At 40.6% G+C, this 21,783-nt stretch overlaps 1 protein-coding gene and 1 long non-coding RNA gene across 2 annotated transcripts; both read right to left on the bottom strand.

Annotated features, from left to right (window-relative positions):
* Window positions 1–11,968: 11,968 nt before the first annotated feature.
* LOC124258265 (EGF-like domain-containing protein 2) lies at window positions 11,969–18,552 on the bottom strand. Its single transcript, XM_046692335.1, has 8 exons — window positions 18,414–18,552; window positions 17,218–17,444; window positions 16,141–16,289; window positions 14,263–14,402; window positions 13,676–13,760; window positions 12,846–13,014; window positions 12,605–12,725; window positions 11,969–12,249 (listed from the first exon to the last, which is right to left on the bottom strand). The coding sequence occupies exons 1-8, from the start codon at window positions 18,550–18,552 to the stop codon at window positions 12,095–12,097; spliced, it is 1,185 nt and encodes a 394-aa protein (XP_046548291.1). The 3' UTR covers window positions 11,969–12,094.
* A 529-nt stretch (window positions 18,553–19,081) lies between these two features.
* LOC124258302 lies at window positions 19,082–20,651 on the bottom strand. The gene is made up of 3 exons (XR_006893556.1): window positions 20,530–20,651; window positions 19,823–19,907; window positions 19,082–19,216 (listed from the first exon to the last, which is right to left on the bottom strand). It is a non-coding gene; the product is annotated as an uncharacterized LOC124258302 (long non-coding RNA).
* Between the last annotated feature and the right edge of the window lie 1,132 nt (window positions 20,652–21,783).

The raw sequence follows: 21,783 nt of genomic DNA, 5'->3' as shown, positions 1-21,783 counted from the left end.
TTATTTACAACCGCCGCCATATAGCTGGAATATTGCTGGGTGAGGCGTAAAACTAAACTCACTCACTCACTCACTCTCTCAGACGATTTCTGATGGTTTCGTCTTCGAAGACTAGGCACCTGTCCCGCAGTGTCCGTTGCTGTAGCAATTCGGTGACGTAGGTGAAACACCCGGATGAATCGGTCCTGAGCAGGAGTAGTCACTCTTGGTCTTCCACTTCTAGGACGATCTTGGGTCGAATAAAAGAGGGTGTATCGATGCCATAATCGAGAAATGGTGCTGTGGCGGGCGTTGAAGTGTCTTGCAGAATGAGACTCCCCTGCTTCCAAACTTCCAATGGCGATATTTCGATCAGTAGCATTCAATCTTGGCATTTTATCTTCGTTTACGTCGCAAATTTCGTATTAAAATGATGTCTTTAGTTTAGCCTTTTATTGTCGTTGTCTCTACTCATATTTCCGACACATTACACGTACATTACGTGGAAAACCTTTTCTGCATGCACTTTTCATGTTTTATGACAAAGGTTTACAAACACAATTTAGGATGCGTTTGCACGCAATACACACCAGCACGACATGATTAACGGGACTCAAACATAGGAATTGTCTTAATGACGATTTCTTTCAAAATATATCGAAATGAACTGCTAACTGCCTGTCTTTTTCCTGGGTGCTTTCAGACTGTATGTTCCAGGTGAAGTGAAAGGGTGTCCCACATCGATTTCAATATTAATGCACATATAAAGCGACTTGCGTTCATGTATATGTTTAGACACATTAGAATTTCTTAAAGCCGACCAGAGAGGGATACAATAAATAACAGTTTTAGTCTTTTGGCAGGACGAGGTCAGAGTCCGACCCATGGACCTTACTCTTGACCACATGGGCGGTTGTATATTCAGAAGTATCACAGGGGTGCATGTGCGGTATTTTGGGTTTAGTTGGTTCTAATAGAAAACATTTTGTTGACATCTTGAAATCAAACCCGCCACTCTTCGTGACAAAACAATCTAGCGCCAAATTCTGTTTGCCAGGTTATACGTCATATGAAATGATGATACGTTGTTGATTTACATGAGAACACGGTTGAAAATGTTACACAAACCTGCATATTGTTTGACTGTCCCTTTGTATCAGTAAGTTAACATAGTTCATGCCGATATCAGCAGAGCCGGCGTCAGTGAGCTGCGCCTGTACATTGTTGAGGTCCATACATTGCTGGCTCAACTGAGCGATCGTTGCCCCAGCGGTGCCAAGTGTACAGGTAGCTGTGACCTCTGCCGCGTGATTGTCTCCACCGAAGATACCTGAAACATCGGTGTCAGACATCAGAGGGGGATTTGGACTCGCTATGAAGATCATGTTTCCATGAAGACAAGTTGGAAAGTGTAAACCGAGAAAGAGAATCAGTTTAGAGGCCGACCGAGCGTTAGAAAGAACGAGTGCTATATAGGCTCAGGGGAACAAATGTGTATGCTCCTGGCCAGTGGATAGATAAACGTATATAGATTATACGGACTAGATGAGCTAATCAAGTATGAGGAATATCTGATATGATGAGTCAATAGACTGAGAGGACGAGTTGAGATTAAGAAGTCGACAGACTAAAGATGAACTGAGAGGGGAACGTCAATAGACTAAGGCAACGTGTTTAGATTATGACGTTTATAGACTACGATGATGATCGGGGGAAGAGTATCAGTTGGGCGTTTGTAGAAAATAGACAGGACCAGCTGGGACAGATGATACATGAGAGGGGCTTACATAAAAACAGAGAGGGGTCGTATATAATCTTGAGACGACTGTCAATTTAAACTGAATAGGAGTATCTGAGAGGAGGAGGAGGGGAATAGATAAACATGACTAGTTCAGAGGACAAGAGGAGGATGTATACTGACAGTTGAAGATACCACACTATATAAGATGGCCATTTATAATAACCACCAGTAAACTGATATGGACAGCTAAAGGGCGGATCTAGAAATTAGCATGATTGAGTGATTTGAGTTTTACGCCGTCTTTAGCAATATTCCATGAAGGCGGGGGACACCAGAAATTCGATTCACATCTTGTACCCATGTAGGGAATCGAATCCGGATCTTCATCGTGACGTGCGAACGCTTTAACCACTAGGCTACCCTACCGCCCCAGTTAGCATGAGAACCTCCGAAGACTTAAAAACATCGGTTTAGAAGACACATATTGTTAATATACACATGCTTTGGGAACAACTTAGAGGAATGCTTCTTTGATTCACAAGCCCTTGTTTCGATATACAACTTCACTCAGCCCATGTAAACTGCAACTGACTCGCGAAATCTATACTACACTAATCAAAAGAAGGTAAAAAGACCCGTCCTTTCATATTACTACATTATTCCAGATTATTTTACACTATTATTGTTATCCTGTCATGCCATGACAATAACTATGGTAATATAAAAGACATATGAAAGAATCGGGTCGCTTTTTAGCTTCTTTTTAGTTTTTATCATCAACCTAAGACCCCCAAGAGAAGAACTGGAAGAGCCCAAAGGTTATCGATGTGGAATAGATGGACATATACGATGAAACATTGTACCATGAACTGGAACATAGATGGCTTATTATGTGAATATGTCGTGGCCTCGTCAACACGTGTGCGTGGAATGGGGATACCTTATGTATTCTAATACAGTGTAATCGACATGATACTCACTTGCGATGGTGTCACATGATTGTGCCATCTGTTGTTGAAAGCTGTTCTCCGTTGGATATATACTGTTGGCTTCACCAGACAGATTGTTGCATTTCTTGCTGACATGGTAGAGACAGGCCACGGCTTTCGTATAATTTTCCTGATTACTGTTTGAAATACAGAATCAAATTCTCACGTTTGTGAAGCCAAAGTCTACACACCCATTAATTTATAAGCTCTAGGCTTAGCCCAAACACCAAGCTATGAAATGTAAATAATGAGTCACAATTCAACTAAAAAATGAAAACTTTGTACTTTACACATACAGAAATGGGTTTATGCATACTTGCTTAAAACATGACATGCACATATGTAACAGTTTATAATCTAAATACATAAATGCCATACCTGCACAAAGTGTCACTGTAATCTACTATGAAGTTATCGATGATCAACAGTGCATCTTCTGGAGTAGCTTCAGCCAGTGTGAGAGGGGACGGTATTTGTATAGGAATACTGTACACGTCCAGACACGCCTGGTTGATCGTCTCCACTGATTCATTGGAACATGTTACCTGTGATAGGAGCTCCACAACAAGTCCTTCTTGACTTGAGATCCCTAAAATAAGAGCAATGGCAAGCAATATAGTAATATCATAGTTTACATTTCGAAATAAGTCAGCTGTTGTCTTTGGATTTTATATAAACTTACCATTGGTCAGTTCTAAATAATACAGATACAAAATCTCTAGAATAATCATCCGATTGTGCACTAAGTCTTGTCATTTTTAATCTTGTGAATGGATTTTTGGATTCGAACCAGAGAAAAAGCGTGTTCGGTTGCTGTTCGAATTGCACGAAACGCTATACCTTGCATAACGTGGCATATTCAAGATAAATAGCCAGCAATGTCAGTTCAAAAGGCCAAAGGCTTATCTCAAGTAACGACATATCGTTCCCGAGAAACTCACTAAAATCATGTAAGATTTAAGGTACCATTTGTAATTTTTTATACATTCATTTTAAAAGCAAACTTTCGAAATATCCGTACTTTATAAACAACGTCAGTATGGGTAAACATAGTATAACTTTCCAGTTCCAACCCAGAATATTATGGATAGTTCCAGAGTAGGTACGCTCAGCCTGTATTATTAGCGCGTTTTTTCCTCAACCAGCTCAAAACATCTCACGTTACAAGACGACTAGCAATTGTGTACTTTGAAGATTGATTTTCACCCTGGATACTCTAGGCGTAGTCTAGGCCTACTTTGGAAGACTGACCATAGCTTTAGTCAGGAGAATATTTTGAAAACTGTCGTTATTGCGTTAACGTTATTACTGTTTCTTATCACGGACGTGGGTGACTGAGTGAGTTTAGTTTTACGCCGCACATATGGCTACGGTCTGTAAATAATCGAATCTGGACCAGACTGAGCATCGATCTACGCAGTTGGAAACCGATGACATGTGTCAACTGTTATGAGAATATGTGTTTTTTGTAATTTGTATTATCATTGATTAAGTGATAATTATTATTGTCACAATGTTCAAAGTTTTGAGTGTGGGTTTCGGCTCGCATCTCGCATCATATCTGTTCAATGGCAATAGTATTTTAGCGGTACGCCTTTTGAGATAGCACTTCAGAGTTGCCTCCCTTGGCTGGCTTTATTTTGTTTTGACTTCCGGTCGTATGTTCGAGAAAATCGCCTAATGTTCTGAGTGGATAATGATGCTGCCTAGTTTTGCTAGAATGCTCGAGAACTCTGTAAGAGCTATACAAAGGCTGGTTGATGCGTTGTGCAACACGGACTTTATCTCATGACCGAAGTTATACACATCTGTATGCCGTCATCAAGCTGATATACATCTGCCTACCATCGTCAAGACGGACCGTGCTTGTCTTTTCAACTACAGTAACTGTCATTGTAAACAACCACCAATCCGTATATCTGCTCTCACTGTAAATGTCAAGACTCTGGTGAGTTAATATTTTGTATGTTTTATCCAATATTTTAGATTTGTGACTCTGTGATTGCACTGTACTAGATATCTGTATTATCATTCATTGTAGCTTGCTCATTGTTTGCTCAATATATTATTGAATATTTTAGACTTGTCTGTGCTCTATTTTGCTGGTTAAACCTTTTGTCACGGCAAATTTATTAACACAACTAAGTCAGCGAGCCTGACCACCCTATCCCGTTAGTCGCCTCTTACAGCAAGCATGAGTTACTGAAGACCAATTCTAACCCGGATCTTCACGTGTAAGGACGTAAGGTACAGAGAACTATTGCAAACTTCATGGCTACTTCATTCTGCTGGTTCATGGTAATGAGTCGGCACATGTCTCATCGTATTGTACAGGAATAAGGAATAAGTATAAATGTCACTGTGCCTCCTTCAGATAGACTACAATAGGATATTCTTAGAAGGCCATTGAGTATATGAGATTGAAATCAATATGGCGTTTATACATAGGCACTTGAGCATTGATATATTATTTCAACACCTTACAACAATACAGACCCGTAATGCAAATTCCAAAGTTTCTAAACTGAGAACAAGAGTAGGAAAGGGCGGGAAAGATCAATATTGAAACAATACATGGCAGGGTTATTCTTAAATGACGTGAAAAATTCCCTTATGTGTATATTACGGTGTTTGCAATTAATAATGCCCGTCTGACCGCACTCACAAAAGTCAATTTGATCTCTCAGTAAGATCCAAGGATACACACTCATTACGTATTAAACTAAACGTCGTGTATGTTTGTCATGAAAATCGATGATGGAGGATTGGGAGGTGACAATATGTGATTAGCTCATTGTATGTCATCGTACATCGAAGACGTTGATGGTTGCCCATGACAGCAGTGTAAATCAACACCCACTGTTCGGTTGTTCCTAGGGGTGGGTATTGCAGAGAATTTTCATATTGCGATATATTGCGATGCGAAAGCATATATTGCGATATGTATTGCAATATATTGCAAGAAGTACTTTTTTAACCAAAAAAACTACTTATAATCAAATAATGCCTGATTTATAAAGCAAAAACACAAAAAGACTATGCTTGATTAAGCTTTAATAAAAGTATAAACAATAGTTGCCACAAATAAAAAAGGAAAGGAAGAATAAAAAAACCGGAAACATCCGAAGATTTCCGAGTGTTACGAAGTTTTCCGATTGCATGTCAAAATACCGGTTTTCGATCAACGTATCGCAATATGTATCGTTTTCATGTCTGAATCGGTAAATACCGGTAAACCGGTTATATTGCGCAGCCCAGGGGAATGCACTAGCTTCATCATGAAATAGCCGGTTAAAACTTACTGTTCATGAAGTCAACCTCTCTTTCCCCGAAAAAGCATCCCTCTGCAGATTACACCGAAACACTGGTTTTCATTTGTACATTCATATACAGTGAAACCTATCTAAACCGGCACCCCACGGGACGGAAACAAAATGCCGGTTTACACAGGGTGCCTGATTAGACAGTGACGATCATGTTCCAACATGCATGGCTGCAATTTACACTCGTAATCTGTTTATCTCTATAATGCCTTTGATCTTTCGTAATTGTGCATCAGATTAACACAGTTTTGGTCTAGCCATTATTTTAAGGGACCTTGATTGGACTGCTCATACCTATGCCGGCTTAGAGCGTTTGATTCATCGAAAAAACATCCCAATGCTGATTACACCGAAACACGTATTTTCATTCATATATTTGTTACCGCTATGTCACGCCCAGTCGAACCTGTCTCGACACATCGATGCTGCAGCCAGTGCTTTGTAAATAATGGAGTCTTGACCAGACAAACCAGTTATTGACAACATCAGCATTGATCTACGCATTTGAGAGAAGATGAAATGGATCAAACACGTCAGCGAGCCTGACCATCTCATCCCGTTAGTCGCCTTTCACGACAAGTATGGGTTGCTAGAGACCAATCCCCAGAATACATGTTCATAACCAAATAGCTAATAATGACAACAGATGGATTGAAACTTGTTGATGCAGCTGATGCACATAGTGAACCTTCCAATAACACGTAACACCAAAATATGTCTGCGTACCATAAAAATTATCATTGTGAAGAGTCGTTACTTTATCTTTGATTACAAATGTCTGTACAAATCGACTTGCTCATTCATTCATTCATTCATTCATTCATAGAACTAATGAGAGTATGTGTTCACACATCAATATACTTAACAAATCGCATATGTCAAATGAAAAACAACATGATAATAACCTAAAGTTAAATCTCACCTTTAAAAACAATCCAAGTTATTGTTACAAAGAGATTCCACACTCCCATGTTCACCGGGCGGGCGTTCTTTGGCATCTTATAGTTTGACAACCTGCAGCCTTCTGGAAAGACCTCACAGCGAAAAACGCAAAGGACGCAAACGCCTATTTACATGGGTTGCCAATATACCCGCCACATAATCATTATGTGACATTATATTTCAACAAACGAGGGCGATTGATTTCCATTAAAAGACGGAGTGTTACAATACCTCTATGTACACGACCAAAGAAAATGGCCAAGGTGCTATTCGTCATGCCTAATTGTAGGTATTGGCCTTGATACTAGTACCGTTTTTATTATTACCATGGCAACAATTCAAGCCGAAGCTTATGGTGTCTGCCGATCAATTGTTGTGTAAATATGAAGTGTGTCAGTGGTGATAATGTTCCACTTTGAAACATATGCCTTTGCTTGCCTTTCCCCGAGCTCGACCTCCAATCAATGGTCGTATTGGAAAGTTCACTTTCTTGTGTCTATTTACTTTTCTCTGCCATTTTGTAAAGCCAGGAGTTAACGACTGATCAAAACAAACTTGTAACTTTCGGAAAATGAATCTTTAATGCTCTTTCTTACATACATGTATATGACAATGCATCTCCCAGAAAGGTAAATCAGTGCTGAGTGTTAACAATACGGCTCCGTGTATTGTTAAGTGCAAAGATCGATCATACATGAAGTAATTCCAGCTATGTTATGCTTATCTACTGTGAAGACTCATCAGTGTTTTGCGTGATAGTTACGACATTAGTTCTGGCAAGGAAACAATCTGAAGGTGACACATACATGGGTTTCAATTGTCTCCAAAGTGTGTATGCATTATAAATATTCTGATAATGGAACACATACGAAAAAAGATTAAAATTGGACCGTTGGTAGTGCAGTGGAAGTTCAAGATATTATCGAGGATCCTGTTTTACAAAGTGATTGGCAGGTTCCAGTTTTTAACATCTAGATAATTTTGTACTGTGGTTCACGTCCTTGACATGTTATCTAGTATGCTATTCTCGGTCGTGCTTATCTCTTTCAGACGGATTGAACTATGTGAATTAAATGGTATTTTTTATCCCATGTTGATAATAATGTTTGAATCTGTTTACCAGGTAACATTCCAAAATAATAAATAATTAAACACATGTGACTTCGAATATTTCTGCACATTACACATAAATAGTTGCGTGGAAATATGTGGACATGTCCGTGATTCTATCGTAAATGTTTCTCGCTTATAGCTTTGTATGCCTGATTGAATCAACTTTTGGTTAATGCTTGAAGCCTCGCTTATAGCTTTGTATGCCTGATTGAATCAACTTTTGGTTAATGCTTGAAGCCTCGCTTATAGCTTTGTATGCCTGATTGAATCAACTTTTGGTTAATGCTTGACGCCTCTTTTCACATAACCAAAATAATGAATTCGTAATGTTCCAGATTTCCTTCTGTGTGACGGCAACAAAGATGTAGGTCATAATCCCGTGAGTTGTGATACGTTCATTATTAACTACAAGCATGCAAGTTAAGAAATAGAATAAGTCTGTCCGCCTCGTTCGTCCCTCCCCTCTCCTCCCAGTAAAGACGCAATTATTTATTTGGAACTAATTTGCCTTTTAGCTCAATTGAATAGAATAACTGTGACTCGTTCTTCATTAGCATAGACGTGTTATACTGTCATGTGTTATGTGAAAGAGGTATCACAAATGGTAATACCGTCTCCTGGACATTATGCTCGGTATTTATTATTTTTTTCACGTTTTTATACCCAGAATTATGTTTATAGACTTTATCTCAGTAGTACAGTATATGCAGCTTCACAGTACACAAGCACAGTGTTTCCTTGATCACATTGTCAAATATCATGCTGTTCACATGTGTAAAATGCTAAGTATTTTTTTTAAGGGGACGGTGAGCAAATGCCACATGGACTATTTCAATATAAGAACATAAATTTAGGTTGAAAAGCAGATAATGGCTGCGTACACGACAACAGTTAAGTGTGCTTATCTGGCTGACCTTTGACAATTAGAGTAACAGCTTGCTTTGGCCACATTCAACACTTTCCGACTGTTCTGCGTAGCTGTGGTTTTTCACCCATTATTTATTCTGGTAACGGTTACAACTCTCGCTCACTGGATTATTTTTCAAGAAAACATAACAATAACAAACTAGTTTCTAAGTCCATTAATCAGGCACAGTTAATTAGTTGACTGCGTGTTGCAATAACAAGCAATCAGCTAATTAACCGTACCTGATCAACGGGTGCAGTTTGTCCCCCTTTACTACAAGTATACTAGTATATTAGGTGATCTGTTCCCCTTGGGAAGAACTTAGTGTTAGTTTAAAGGTTTCCTGTGGGGTGTTTGAGTAAGCAAGTGTCTGCCATGTTCTAGCTCGGCACTGCCAATGTAACATGGAATGTAAAAATCGCCGATAAAGACGGAAACAGTTTATCAAGAATGCACGGATATATGCTGGAATGTGTATGTGCATGCGTGCGTGCGTGTGCGCGCGCGTGCGTTAGTGTGTGTATGTGTGTGTGATGTCTATATCACATGTCACCATTTTGGAAATGCCAGAAGACGTATACGCCCTCAGATTGCAACAGCAAGCACTGAACTGATATATTGTGCCTGATTAACGGTCACGCTATATAAAGCCTAATTCAGGAATAACGCACACATTTGTCTTCCAAGAAATTATAAACCAAAGAAAATGTACTTCACAGCTGTTCTTGTGATCGAAATGTGGTCAGAAGTCTGTAAAACGAAATTTCAACTTTAATTATTAGTCCTATCTGCCATATTTTAACGTAATCTTATAAAAATAGCCCTTCACCCTTTTGCCACATTTACAAGAACTATTTGATTCATTTCCCGAAGCCGTAAAGTTATCAAGTTGCATTGAAAGTATGCTAAAACTATGCTTATTCAGTATGCTTAAAAGGATAAAATGCTGAGGAATAGCCCCATTTGTCGAAATATGTATGGCAGTAAGACTCTATGGTCACTTGTCACCTTTCTCGCTGTAGTTTATGACACATAATTGACCTGTGTAGCCTCATCATGAACGAAACCAAGGGAATGTACCTCATCAGAACGGAAACAGTTGAAACGCCTTCCGAATGTATAATAAGGAAACGTTTATCCATCACTATCAAATTGTGATGGCACGATCGCCGGCACACAAACCCGCTCAGCCACCGCGGCTTTCACAAAAATGGAAGTCGGACTACTTGTTGTACGATTTCCATATTTGTTGAAGCCGCGGTAGCTGAGCGGGTTTGTGTGTGCTGGCAATCAGGTGCCTGACTCTGAGACTGTGGGTTCAATTATTCACCTGAAAACATCCGAAACACCCCGTGTCGAACATAAAACCAGTGTATGAAATAAGGCCCGTCCGAACGCCTGAGACGGGCTTGATTTCTGCCGGACGGTCTAATTTTACAGCTACCAGCCCGATGGACGGGTGAAAATAATATTCAGATAATAACGTGTCAACTGGTACTGTCTATTCAGGATTTAAGAAGGTCTGATTAAATCTCTTCTGGGCTGTAAGTTTTTTAAGTTACCAGCCCAGATGTCTGGCTGGGTTTTTGGCTAATTTCATACACTGATAATATATTTTGAAAGCTTTATGGTGGGCTGGAAATGATAATAAGATGTAACAACACATCTTTCCAACTATGCTTACAACTAGAGACTCTGTTTCACATATAATTATTTCACATATTGATAGACATTCTGCTTTTTTGTTTGTTGTTTAACGCCGCTCTCAGCAATATTCTAGCCATATGGCGGTAGACATTCTGCACTTACATGACCCGACTAAGGACAGTAACAGATAATTCACAAAGAAATGTGAACTTCTTAGCATACAGATAGCACAGTACATATGGGACAATCGAGCAGTGCGTAACTGTCATTATCAGAAAATGATTATGGTCAGGCCTCATCCACTAGATGAGGTGAGGTGAGGTGAGGTGAAATTGGGTTTAACGTCGTGCTTGAGAATATTACGCTCATATGACGACGTGCATACGTTTGTATGGGATGTGCGGCTGCTTACTAGCCCAGACTGAAGCTGGTTTTATAGTGCTAGCCCACTGAGATACCATGCCGCAGTGAAGCAGGAATACCCCACTCAGGCACATTATACTGACTCCTAGCCGACCAGTCCTTGTCGTACCCATTAATGCCGAACGCCAGGCAGGGACCAACAAGGACCACATTTTAACGTCTTTTGGTATGACGCGGTCGGGGATCGAACCTGCGACCTTCCGCTCTCCGGGCGGACGCTCTAACCACTACACCACGGAGGCGGTCTCGATGTATATATAAATGACCTCGATGTATATATAAATGTCCAATGCCGGGACAGTTCTCTCATGGTCTTTGGATCTGATCGTCATTGTGTAATATTATGGGAGCAAACTTTCAGAAGAAAATGCTCGGGCTCCTTCTCAACACAGCAAGTGATTCGGAAAACTTTTAAGCCGATTTAGCATTATTCCAGCAACATCACACCTGAAATCGGCTTTACACACTTGACCTAAGTAGGGGATCGATCCGGGTCATCGGCGTGACGAGCCTACGTAATCACTATGTTACCATACCGCCACCCCAACACCCACCCCGAAAGAAAAACCACAGTGATATACAAAATACAGCATCAATAATAAGATTCAAATTGAAAAGTGTGATGCATTTCGTCTGCCATTAAATGACCCACCCCGAAAGAAAAAAGAACACAGTGATATACATAATACAGCATCAATAATAAGATGGCAAATGAAAAGTGTGATGCATTTCCTCTGCCATTAAATGAATACCATTTACGCTCAACAGAATCTGTTTAGACGAATGATCGATATTTGTTGCTCTGTCGCCTTGTAGTGTTAAAATTATACAATTTTACGTCTTGTAATTGTCTTAGCCATCAAACATGTCAAAGTTGGAACGTGTAGAAAAAACACATTGAAACTACATTGACACTATTATTTTAATTGAGAATGCAAGCTGCAGTTTCTGTAGAATATAATTAATTGTTGCTCTGTCTCGTACATGCTCGTTACGGATTGGTGCTGGCAGTTTTTTCTGTAGCAGAATCTCATGAAGCCTTTGTTCTGCGTAGAAGCCTTAATGTGAGGAACACACACAGCGCCATGAGAGCCGCCACAATGCCTCCAAGACAAAGAACGGTCGGCAGGAATTCAAACGGCAACCTACATGAACTGCCGTCACTGACTCGGGACACCGATGTTCCTGGAAAACACAGCATGTTCAGTAAAATACATTCACAGAAATATACATAATTCACTCTTAATTCGAAGCTCACTATGTGACTGTTTTGTGATTCCAAAACGCATTAAAGCGACACCAATCTTGCCGGGTTTGACTTGGAAAGTAGTTAGTTGTGTAACCAGGTGGAATATACATCGATCTCTTCAGCCACTGTCAAGTTATCAATAAATGGATATTATCACAATTTCTTTTAGTGAAGTTTGCTTTCCGAGCATCGTGGACAAAAATACGTCAATATTTGAAAAGCGTAAAGTGTACACGATATTGATGAAGGTATGCGTAAATGTTTCTATATATATTAATAGTCTTCACTTACTTGGTCCATTTGTCTCACTGGTGGGGTCGCTGGTTTCAGGGATATAGATATTGAACGTTTGCTCAACGGTCGTCTCCTCGTTAGATGCCTGACGTTTGCGTCGAAAAGGGATGCACTCCCGCTGAGCACAAAACAGAAAGTTATATAAATTAGCACATTTCATATTGGTCAACCATTAACAACAGGTGAACAAGGATAATGCTAGACCATGGGTTTTTTTAAAATTATTGCTAGTATTTACCACGTCACAGTCTCCAGCGTTGACACACACACGCAGGTTCACTTCCATGGTCAGACGGGAACTGTTGACAAACGTGAAGGCCGAGAAGCAGAACCTGATGGTGCGTTTGTTGGCTTGTGGGTAGAAGGGCACATTGACTAACACAGCGACGGCGTCAGGGTCTTGGCAACTGTAATAATTTATTACCAATTTTATATACAACTGAATGGCTGACTGTTAACAATCCTGAAGATGTTTTTTCGAGGCTGGTTCTCTTGGAGATTTATATATAGTTTTCCCATCGGACAAATGTTTCAAAGAAATTAAACTGTTTCTGAAATTCTCAACTTTCATTTGGCTTATAACCGATGCGTCCTTTCCTTAAGTGTATATCGTCTTGATGTACAGGGCATGTACAGGCACCACAAACTGTTTCTGAAATTCTCAACTTTCATTTGGCTTTTAACCGATGCGTCCTTTCCTTAAGTGTATATCGTCTTGATGTACAGGGCATGTACAGGCACCACAAAGAACTCGGAATATGCACCCATGCTTCCAGCTTCCTATGGGGAGTGGGGTACTAGGTATAGCGGTTAACGCGTTCGCTCGTTGCAACGAAGACCCGAGTTCGATTCCCCGAATTGCTACAAAGTGTAAAGTCCATGTCCGGTGTTCCCCGTCCTGATATTGTTGGAATATTCCTAAAAGCGGCGCTATACCCAACTGACGCTGAGCAAATTTGTAAAATTGGACACGGTCTGGCAAAAGAGATTGTTATCATGAGTGCCAAACGTAAATTTTGTCATTGAACTCAATATTCTTCAGAAGTGATTGAATAATTGTATACACACCCCCTCGTGTACACCGGCCATGATACAGGCGAATCATGGAGCGAGTTGTTGAACGTTATGCCCAGAATCTCCAAGCCGCCAAACTCTGAAACAATGTAATAGTCAGTAGATCAGGTACGGTGTTATGCAACATATCGGTATATATGCATAGATCACATTTACATCATATCTAAACTGTTTAAATATCACCAGCTTACATTTTACAGAATATATTCATACTCAGGTATTTTAAACTCCTCTCCGCATGTACATTATATATGACCAGAGGTTGTCAGAGTTCAAGTGAGTTTTAGTGAGAGAGTTGTTTTACACCGCTTTAGCAATATTCCAGTAAAATCACAGCGGGGACACCAGAAATAGGCTTCACACATTGTAATATGTGGGGAATCGAACTCGGGTCCTCGGTGTGACAAACGAACGCTTTAACCACTAGGCTACCACACCGCACCCAGAGTTCAAGGTTTACAGAGAGTTGTTAACCGTACATGTCGTCCACTGTTTGCGAAACTGTATACCAACGTGAAGCTCACTCGCGATACTCTAACGTACTATCAGTAATTGTGTATGTATAAGGAGAGCAGCTGTACCTTGTGGAACATCCAGTGTGACACAGACCTTCTTGGACAGACGGACCGAGGACGACGATGACAGTGGTGACCCATCAATGTCGGCAGCCAAGGAAACCGGGGAGAAAGTATTGGTCGCCGTTTCGTTGGTGAATGGGCCTCTGTGTGAACATTGTCGACGGTTTACTCAATAAATAATAGATAGCAAAGACACGTTGAGAATACACATAGAGTTGTGTTGTTTATGTGTTGTTTACGAGGTACATAATTCAGACTCAATGAAATAAATAATCAAATCTGAACCAGTCAATAAAGTAACGGATAACATTAACATCGTTCCACTGGGCCGTGATATATATCGTCACACAGTCTGACCATCGTTCCACTGGGCCGTGATATATATCGTCACACAGTCTGACCATCGTTCCACTGGGCCGTGATATATATCGTCACACAGTCCACGTTCCACTGGGCCGTGATATATATCGTCACACAGTCTGACCATCGTTCCACTGGGCCGTGATATATATCGTCACACAGTCTGACCATCGTTCCACTGGGCCGTGATATATATCGTCACACAGTCTGACCATCGTTCCACTGGGCCGTGATATAGTCACACAGTCTGACCATCGTTCCACTGGGCCGTGATATATGTCGTCACACAGTCTGACCATCGTTCCACTGGGCCGTGATATATATCTGTCACTGGGCCGTGATATAGTCTGACCATCGTTCCACTGGGCCGTGATATATATCGTCACACAGTCTGACCATCGTTCCACTGGGCCGTGATTCGTTCCATATCGTCACACAGTCTGACCATCGTTCCACTGGGCCGTGATATATATCGTCACACAGTCTGACCATCGTTCCACTGGGCCGTGATATATATCGTCACACAGTCTGACCATCGTTCCACTGGGCCGTGATATATATCGTCACACAGTCTGACCATCGTTCCACTGACCGCTGATATATATCGTCACACAGTCTGACCATCGTTCCACTGGGCCGTGATATATATCGTCACACAGTCTGACCATCGTTCCACTGGGCCGTGATATAGTCACACAGTCTGACCATCGTTCCACTGGACCGTGATACATATCGTCACACAGTCTGACCATCGTTCCACTGGACCGTGATATATATCGTCACACAGTCTGACCATCGTTCCACTGGGCCGTGATATATATCGTCTCACAGTCTGACCATCGTTCCACTGGGCCGTGATATATATCGTCACACAGTCTGACCATCGTTCCACTGGGCCGTGATATATGTAGTCACACAGTCTGACCATCGTTCCACTGGACCGTGATATATGTAGTCACACAGTCTGACCATCGTTCTACTGGACCGTGATATATATCGTCACACAGTCTGACCATCGTTCCACTGGGCCGTGATATATATATCGTCACACAGTCTGACCATCGTTCCACTGGGCCGTGATTTATATCGTCACACAGTCTGACCATCGTTCCACTGGACCGTGATATATATCGTCACACAGTCTGACCATCGTTCCACTGGACCGTGATATAGTCACAGTCTGACCATCGTTCCACTGGACCGTGATATATATCGTCACACAGTCTGACCATCGTTCCACTGGACCGTGATATAGTCACAGTCTGACCATCGTTCCACTGGACCGTGATATATATCGTCACACAGTCTGACCATCGTTCCATTCGGTCAGATATTGCATAATTATGTTGACTGGCTAAAATTCAAACCAGGAACAACCATAGGGCTTCCCTAGGGATTTATCCTTAAAGACGTCATGTGGTGTGTGCATGTGTGTGACTTGCGAGATAAACTTACCTATTACCAAGGATCACTGCCTTGAAATATGCATTGATAAAGAATTTTTAGATGAACGTAGCTTACACATTCGGGTTTGTGATCACTGCATCCGTGCTGACCAGGAGGTTGTCCTTGTTGAACGTGCATGTTACAATGACTATTTGGTCAAGGCCGGTGTTGATGGCTTGGTTGTACTGGATCGTGAACATCCTTTTGTAAATAATGTCAGCACTCTGTAAATACACAAGTAATACAGAATTTATAGTATTGTATTTGTTCAATAGTCCAATGACAATCCGCTAAATTAACCCTTTACCATGTTGTCGCTAAATGGCTGACATGATGCTGATGCCACGTTGAATGTTAACTCACACGTACCGTACTATGAGTCAGAACTGCACTATTTAGAGAAACGCTTTGAGTGGAGGTCATGCATCGGTGAGTGTGATTGCACTGGCACTGCAGTTATCAGTGTTCCAGCAATAGACAATTTAACTACTAGCCGACCCATCATCCAGCATAGAAATGATACACTTGCACAGTCCTTGCAGTTCAATTTCATGTGGCTCAACTCGTGAAGATCCGGGTTAGAATTGATCTTCAGAAACCCATGCTTGTCATAAGAGACGACTAACGGGATCGGGTGGTCAGACTCACTGACTTGGTGGACATGTCAGTTGCGTCGATCAATGCTCATGCTTTTGATCACTGGGTTGTCTGGTCAAGACTCGATGATTTACAGACCGCCGCCATATAGCTGGAATATTGCCGTGTGCGGCCTACAACTAAACTCACTCATGTGGCGCAGGCTAGCTATTCTCGAAACGTTCGAATTCGTAACCCTACGAACTTCTTAAGCCCATTCTTAACACATTGGCTACGATCAAAGTTAAGAATTCTTAGGGCTACGAACGGTTCGAGAATAAGGGCCCTGGGCCCAGGTGTCTTAGCACGCCGCAATTCGCTGTACACAGTTGCGTCCCTTGGGCAAGCCAGAAACCTATGATTGTAGGTTCAGATCCCGACGCTTTCCATTTGTGTGGGTGTTTCACATCAAGATGATGCGTCGTGATATAACTATAATATTCTTGAACTCAACACACTCACTCAATCACTCAGTCACTCGCTCAGTCACTCAATGTGATATGAACAACGTGTTACCTCTTCCTGTGGTGTGATCGCTCCACATGCAGCACTGGCATGGGTAACATTGACAAAGAAACCTTTCAAATCATCGTCGATGTCGTCTCCTGTATATGGCGGATCGGGTATGCTGGCTGCCGCGCAATCACTTTGTTCCCTCTTATCTGTGACATATATTGCCCCTTCAAAGTCTCCGTGTGGGTTTGCATAGAACACCATGTAGTCCTTGGTACATTCAGCTTTAACTGGTTAAAAAATATATCAGCATAACAAAGCAATATCTACAGTAATTTAACTTCAGATATCACATGTTACCGAAACACAGAAATACAAAATTATTATATATATACGCACAAAATGTCCAAAATAGTACAGGTGTTCAGTCATAAATATTACATAGATAAATAAAAACAGAATGCCTTTTTCTCCAACATGTTTCGTTCTTTACTCTTCAGGGAGGCATTCTGTTTTTATTTATCTATGTAATATATATTAATATATATATATATATATATATACATACATACATACATACATACATACATACATTTATATATATACACACACACACACACACACACACATAAGTAGATAGATAGATAGATAGATATAACGTGTTTAAAAACGTTTTAAGGTACTAGCTAAATATACAATTGTTGAGGGGTATCTTTGATATCTCATCTCTAAGAATTAACGTATGTGCTGTTTTCGACACAAATTTAAAACACTGTATCAATGGAAGGGGTCATGTGGTTCAAATTTCGATTTTACCCTTTTCCACTGAACAAATGTGTTTTAAAACACCATCAGCAAGCCGAAGATTATTTTTACAGACTTTCAGGAGTGAGTGATAGTTGAATAGACATCATCTATTTAGATACAATAACACGGTATGCTATCTTTTGCCGCTCAGTTAAATAAAGCATGTTGGTTTGGTTTGTTTGTTTGTTTGTTTAACGCCGGACACAACAATATTCCAGCTACACGGCGGCGGTCTGTAAATAATCGAGTCTGTACCAGACAATCCAGTGATCAACATATCATGAGCATCTATCTACGCAATTGGAATACAATGACCAAGTCAGTGAGCCTGACCACCCGATCCCATTAGTGGTAACAAGCATGAGTTACTGAAGAGTGAAGACCAATTCTAACCCGGATCTTCACGGGTTAAAATAAAGCATGTAACTAGTGACATATGAATCTGTACTCACAGATGTTGTGTTGGCAGTTGTCTCCATAGTAACCAGGAAAACACGCACATGAAGGAGCCACGGGGTCTTCCTGACATTCTCCATGGTCGCTGCAGTTGTTCTGGCGGCAGGCACTGTCGGCCTTCCGGTCTAGAGTCATACATTACATACGGTCAATAGTAAAATATAATGTTAATACGCGTCTAGAGTGTTGCTAACTAAAACCGTTCAATACCTTCTGATAAATCATTATACTAACAACAATGATGAAAACTTGTATTCATCAACTATAAATCTTCAATGCCAGAAAATATCAACTATCCGACGAAACTGATTAAATTCAGCATAAAATGCTAAACGGGGATGTAAAATATATGACTGGATCGACTCCTGGTAATGACACCAGGTGTTCGTGCAGATAGCACACACCACTAACGCCATGCGCATAGAAAGGTGCGCGTGACGCCGCACATCAGTACCGCTATGCGACGCTGGTGCTCGTGGAGAAACCAGACAATCGAGTGATGGACCAGAATATCCTGTGATATGACAGATCATTGACTGATGTTGAAACTTAAACACTCAATGTTTTACATGTATTACATGAAATTAAAAGTCCATGCAGCAGGTTTTTTCGGTATGTGGTGAGTGCACCGTCTATCCCCTATAGTCTCCAGATCACGTTGTACCTGTTACAATGTTGCACATGTCGCCCTCCCTTGGGGGATCACCAACACATTCACACAGTGGCAATGTTGGGCGACACACGTCTTCTGAAGCTGAGCACCCGCTACCCTTCCGGCGGCAGTCAAAAGGCCTACTTCCTGTAATTCAGACATAATATCCATTAAGAGACCCTTCTCGATGAAGTAACCTACAAAAGACCCAACCAAAGCAATAGAAACAGTTTCGTTACTGAATGAAGATGATCGGGCGGTTATCATGCGTGGTTTATCTGTTTGTGTGCTCATGATATCAACCACTAGTCTGACCAACTTTGACGATTTAAAGTTTGCTGTGATACATGTCACTGCGACATAAAAGAACTTTATCCCAACTGCTCAAATCCCCAAAGCAATTCCGTTATCACTCCAAAACAAACTGAAATCATGTTCAACCTTTCTTTATGTAAGAACACACAAAACAAAAACACCACATTCAGATGGTCTGTTAGGAAAGATCGGAATCCAAAACACATCATGTATTAAAGTTTATTCCAAGGGCAAAATGTCGTGTAGTACAAAAAGAACCTCCCATTTAGATGAAGAGTAATATTCCTCAAAGGACGATGTTTACATTGCCGAATAAATAGATAGATATATCGTACAGAAAAGTGGTGATATAGATTTCATAGTGTTATTCTTGCAAATAATAAACGTTTATCTGTAAATGGGTCTATCACTACATTGATACTTCGCATACAGACTTACCCTCATTGTCTACTATCGTGGCATTAATGGAGGAGAAGTTTGCCCCAGCAATACTCAGTGTGAAGACCTCATCACCTTCAATTTCCTGGAACGTAATTAAGGGATGTAAAATAGTAGTAGTTGTTTGTAGTTCATCACAAAGGCGTTGTACATATATAATATGGAGCTGTTATTTGTCACAGAAGTGGTGTACAGATTTAATATAAAATTGCTATTTTTCACAGAGGCGGTGTACAGATTTAATATACAATTGTTATTTTTCACTGAGGCGGTGTACAGATTTAATATAGAATTGTTATTTCCACAGAGGCGGTGTACATATTTAATATAAAATTGTTATTTTCACAGAGGCGGTGTACAAAATTAAAACAAACTTGTTATTTGTCCCAGAGGCGGTGTACAGAATTACTATAGAGTTAGTTAGTGGTTAGTTTGTGTTTAACTAATGGTATTTGTTCTGAAATCCTGGTTGAAAACTGTTGTTCTGTTATTGCACGTTTACAACATTCTAACAGCCATCGGTATATGCATCTATGCGTAGACTGTAGATTGATCAATGATTTCAGCCAAGGTGTATAGGTCTAAAAATCAATTAGAAGAGTTATCAAGAGGAAAAAACAAACCAGAATAAAGCAAATACAATTAAGCATTTTTCAATGCTAAGGTAGCATACAGGTTCGAACCAGATACAAGCATGTCGTACTTACGTCATCATCTGTGATATCAATGGTTAACGTGGCAGTGAGTGAACCGCTGGGGAAAGTGACAGAACTATCGGACAGGTGTGTGAAGTCATCAGCTGCTGTCGTCACATCCGTCGTGGTCACCTGGACTGTCAGTTCATCAACAGCTAGTGTCCGTTGCAACGTCACCTTCTAGACTGGTCGACTCATACGATGCCGGGAACGAGGTCAGCGTTACAGTGTCGACTTTGGAAGTAAAACATAACGGTACAGGATATATTCTTCAGAATGTATAAGCCGATCTTTCATTTTACCAGATTAGCTGTGGTAAATAATTGTCGCTTTCATCAAACTGAAATTCTACTTTACCATCTTAAAAATTCAGCTTGTTGTTCACCGTTTGCATGTAACTAAGTAACGAGGCAGAGGATCAGCCTTCGGGGAGTCCTGTCTGTAGTCTCCAGGCGTTTGTTCGTGAAGCAGATTCTCTCGTCTGTAGGTAATGTATCATTGGAATTTTGCTAAACCAGAGCTGGAGAATACTGAGAGGTTTACCAACCAATAAACGTAATTCTTAGAGAGACATACATTGGGCTGAACGCTTTCAGCTGTACGTCATTCAGGCCCCGATTTCTCGAAAGAAACTTAAGTCTGAGTTTTGACTTAAGTTAGAGTTTTTACTCAAATCTGAGAAAAGGCAGGAAAATGCATTTCCCAGAAAGAACTGAAATCGATATTTAAATCAAACATAGTAGGCAATTTGAGTTTAGTGGATAGATTACTTAAGTTGTTTGGGCTTTTTAATTTGAAAAATGCAGTTGAAACCATTTCAAGAGTAATAAGGACGAATTTGCACCCACGATCATATGCGTTTCCTGCGCCTAATTAACATAGTATTTGTACTGCAACCACCCATGGTGCCCTTTTTGTCATAATTTCAGTAACGCTGGCACAGATGAACTAGTCGTAAGTCCCACCAAGGTTATGTCACCGGCCTTCGCATGATACAGATATATCTGCCATGTAATCGTTCCATTTCATTAATTTCACACAATATCATTACACAATTGGCTCAGGAAAGTCACTTTAAAGATTTGTTATACATCATCACCTAACATCTAGTTACTGACAGATTATGTGTCTGTACGACGGCTTTACTGTTATTAAACTGTAAGAGTTACCCACCCTCGTTGTCGTAAGAGTTACCTACCCTTGTTGTCATCTATGAAAACAGTGACCTCAACACTTGATGTCAGTAACGGAGAACTGGCGGTCACA

Source organism: Haliotis rubra, unplaced genomic scaffold, assembly GCF_003918875.1.
Source record: "Haliotis rubra isolate DU_JTF1 unplaced genomic scaffold, ASM391887v1 Scf1170, whole genome shotgun sequence".
NCBI classification, from domain to species: Eukaryota; Metazoa; Mollusca; class Gastropoda; order Lepetellida; family Haliotidae; genus Haliotis; species Haliotis rubra.
This window is presented reverse-complemented; position numbering and strand designations above follow the sequence as displayed.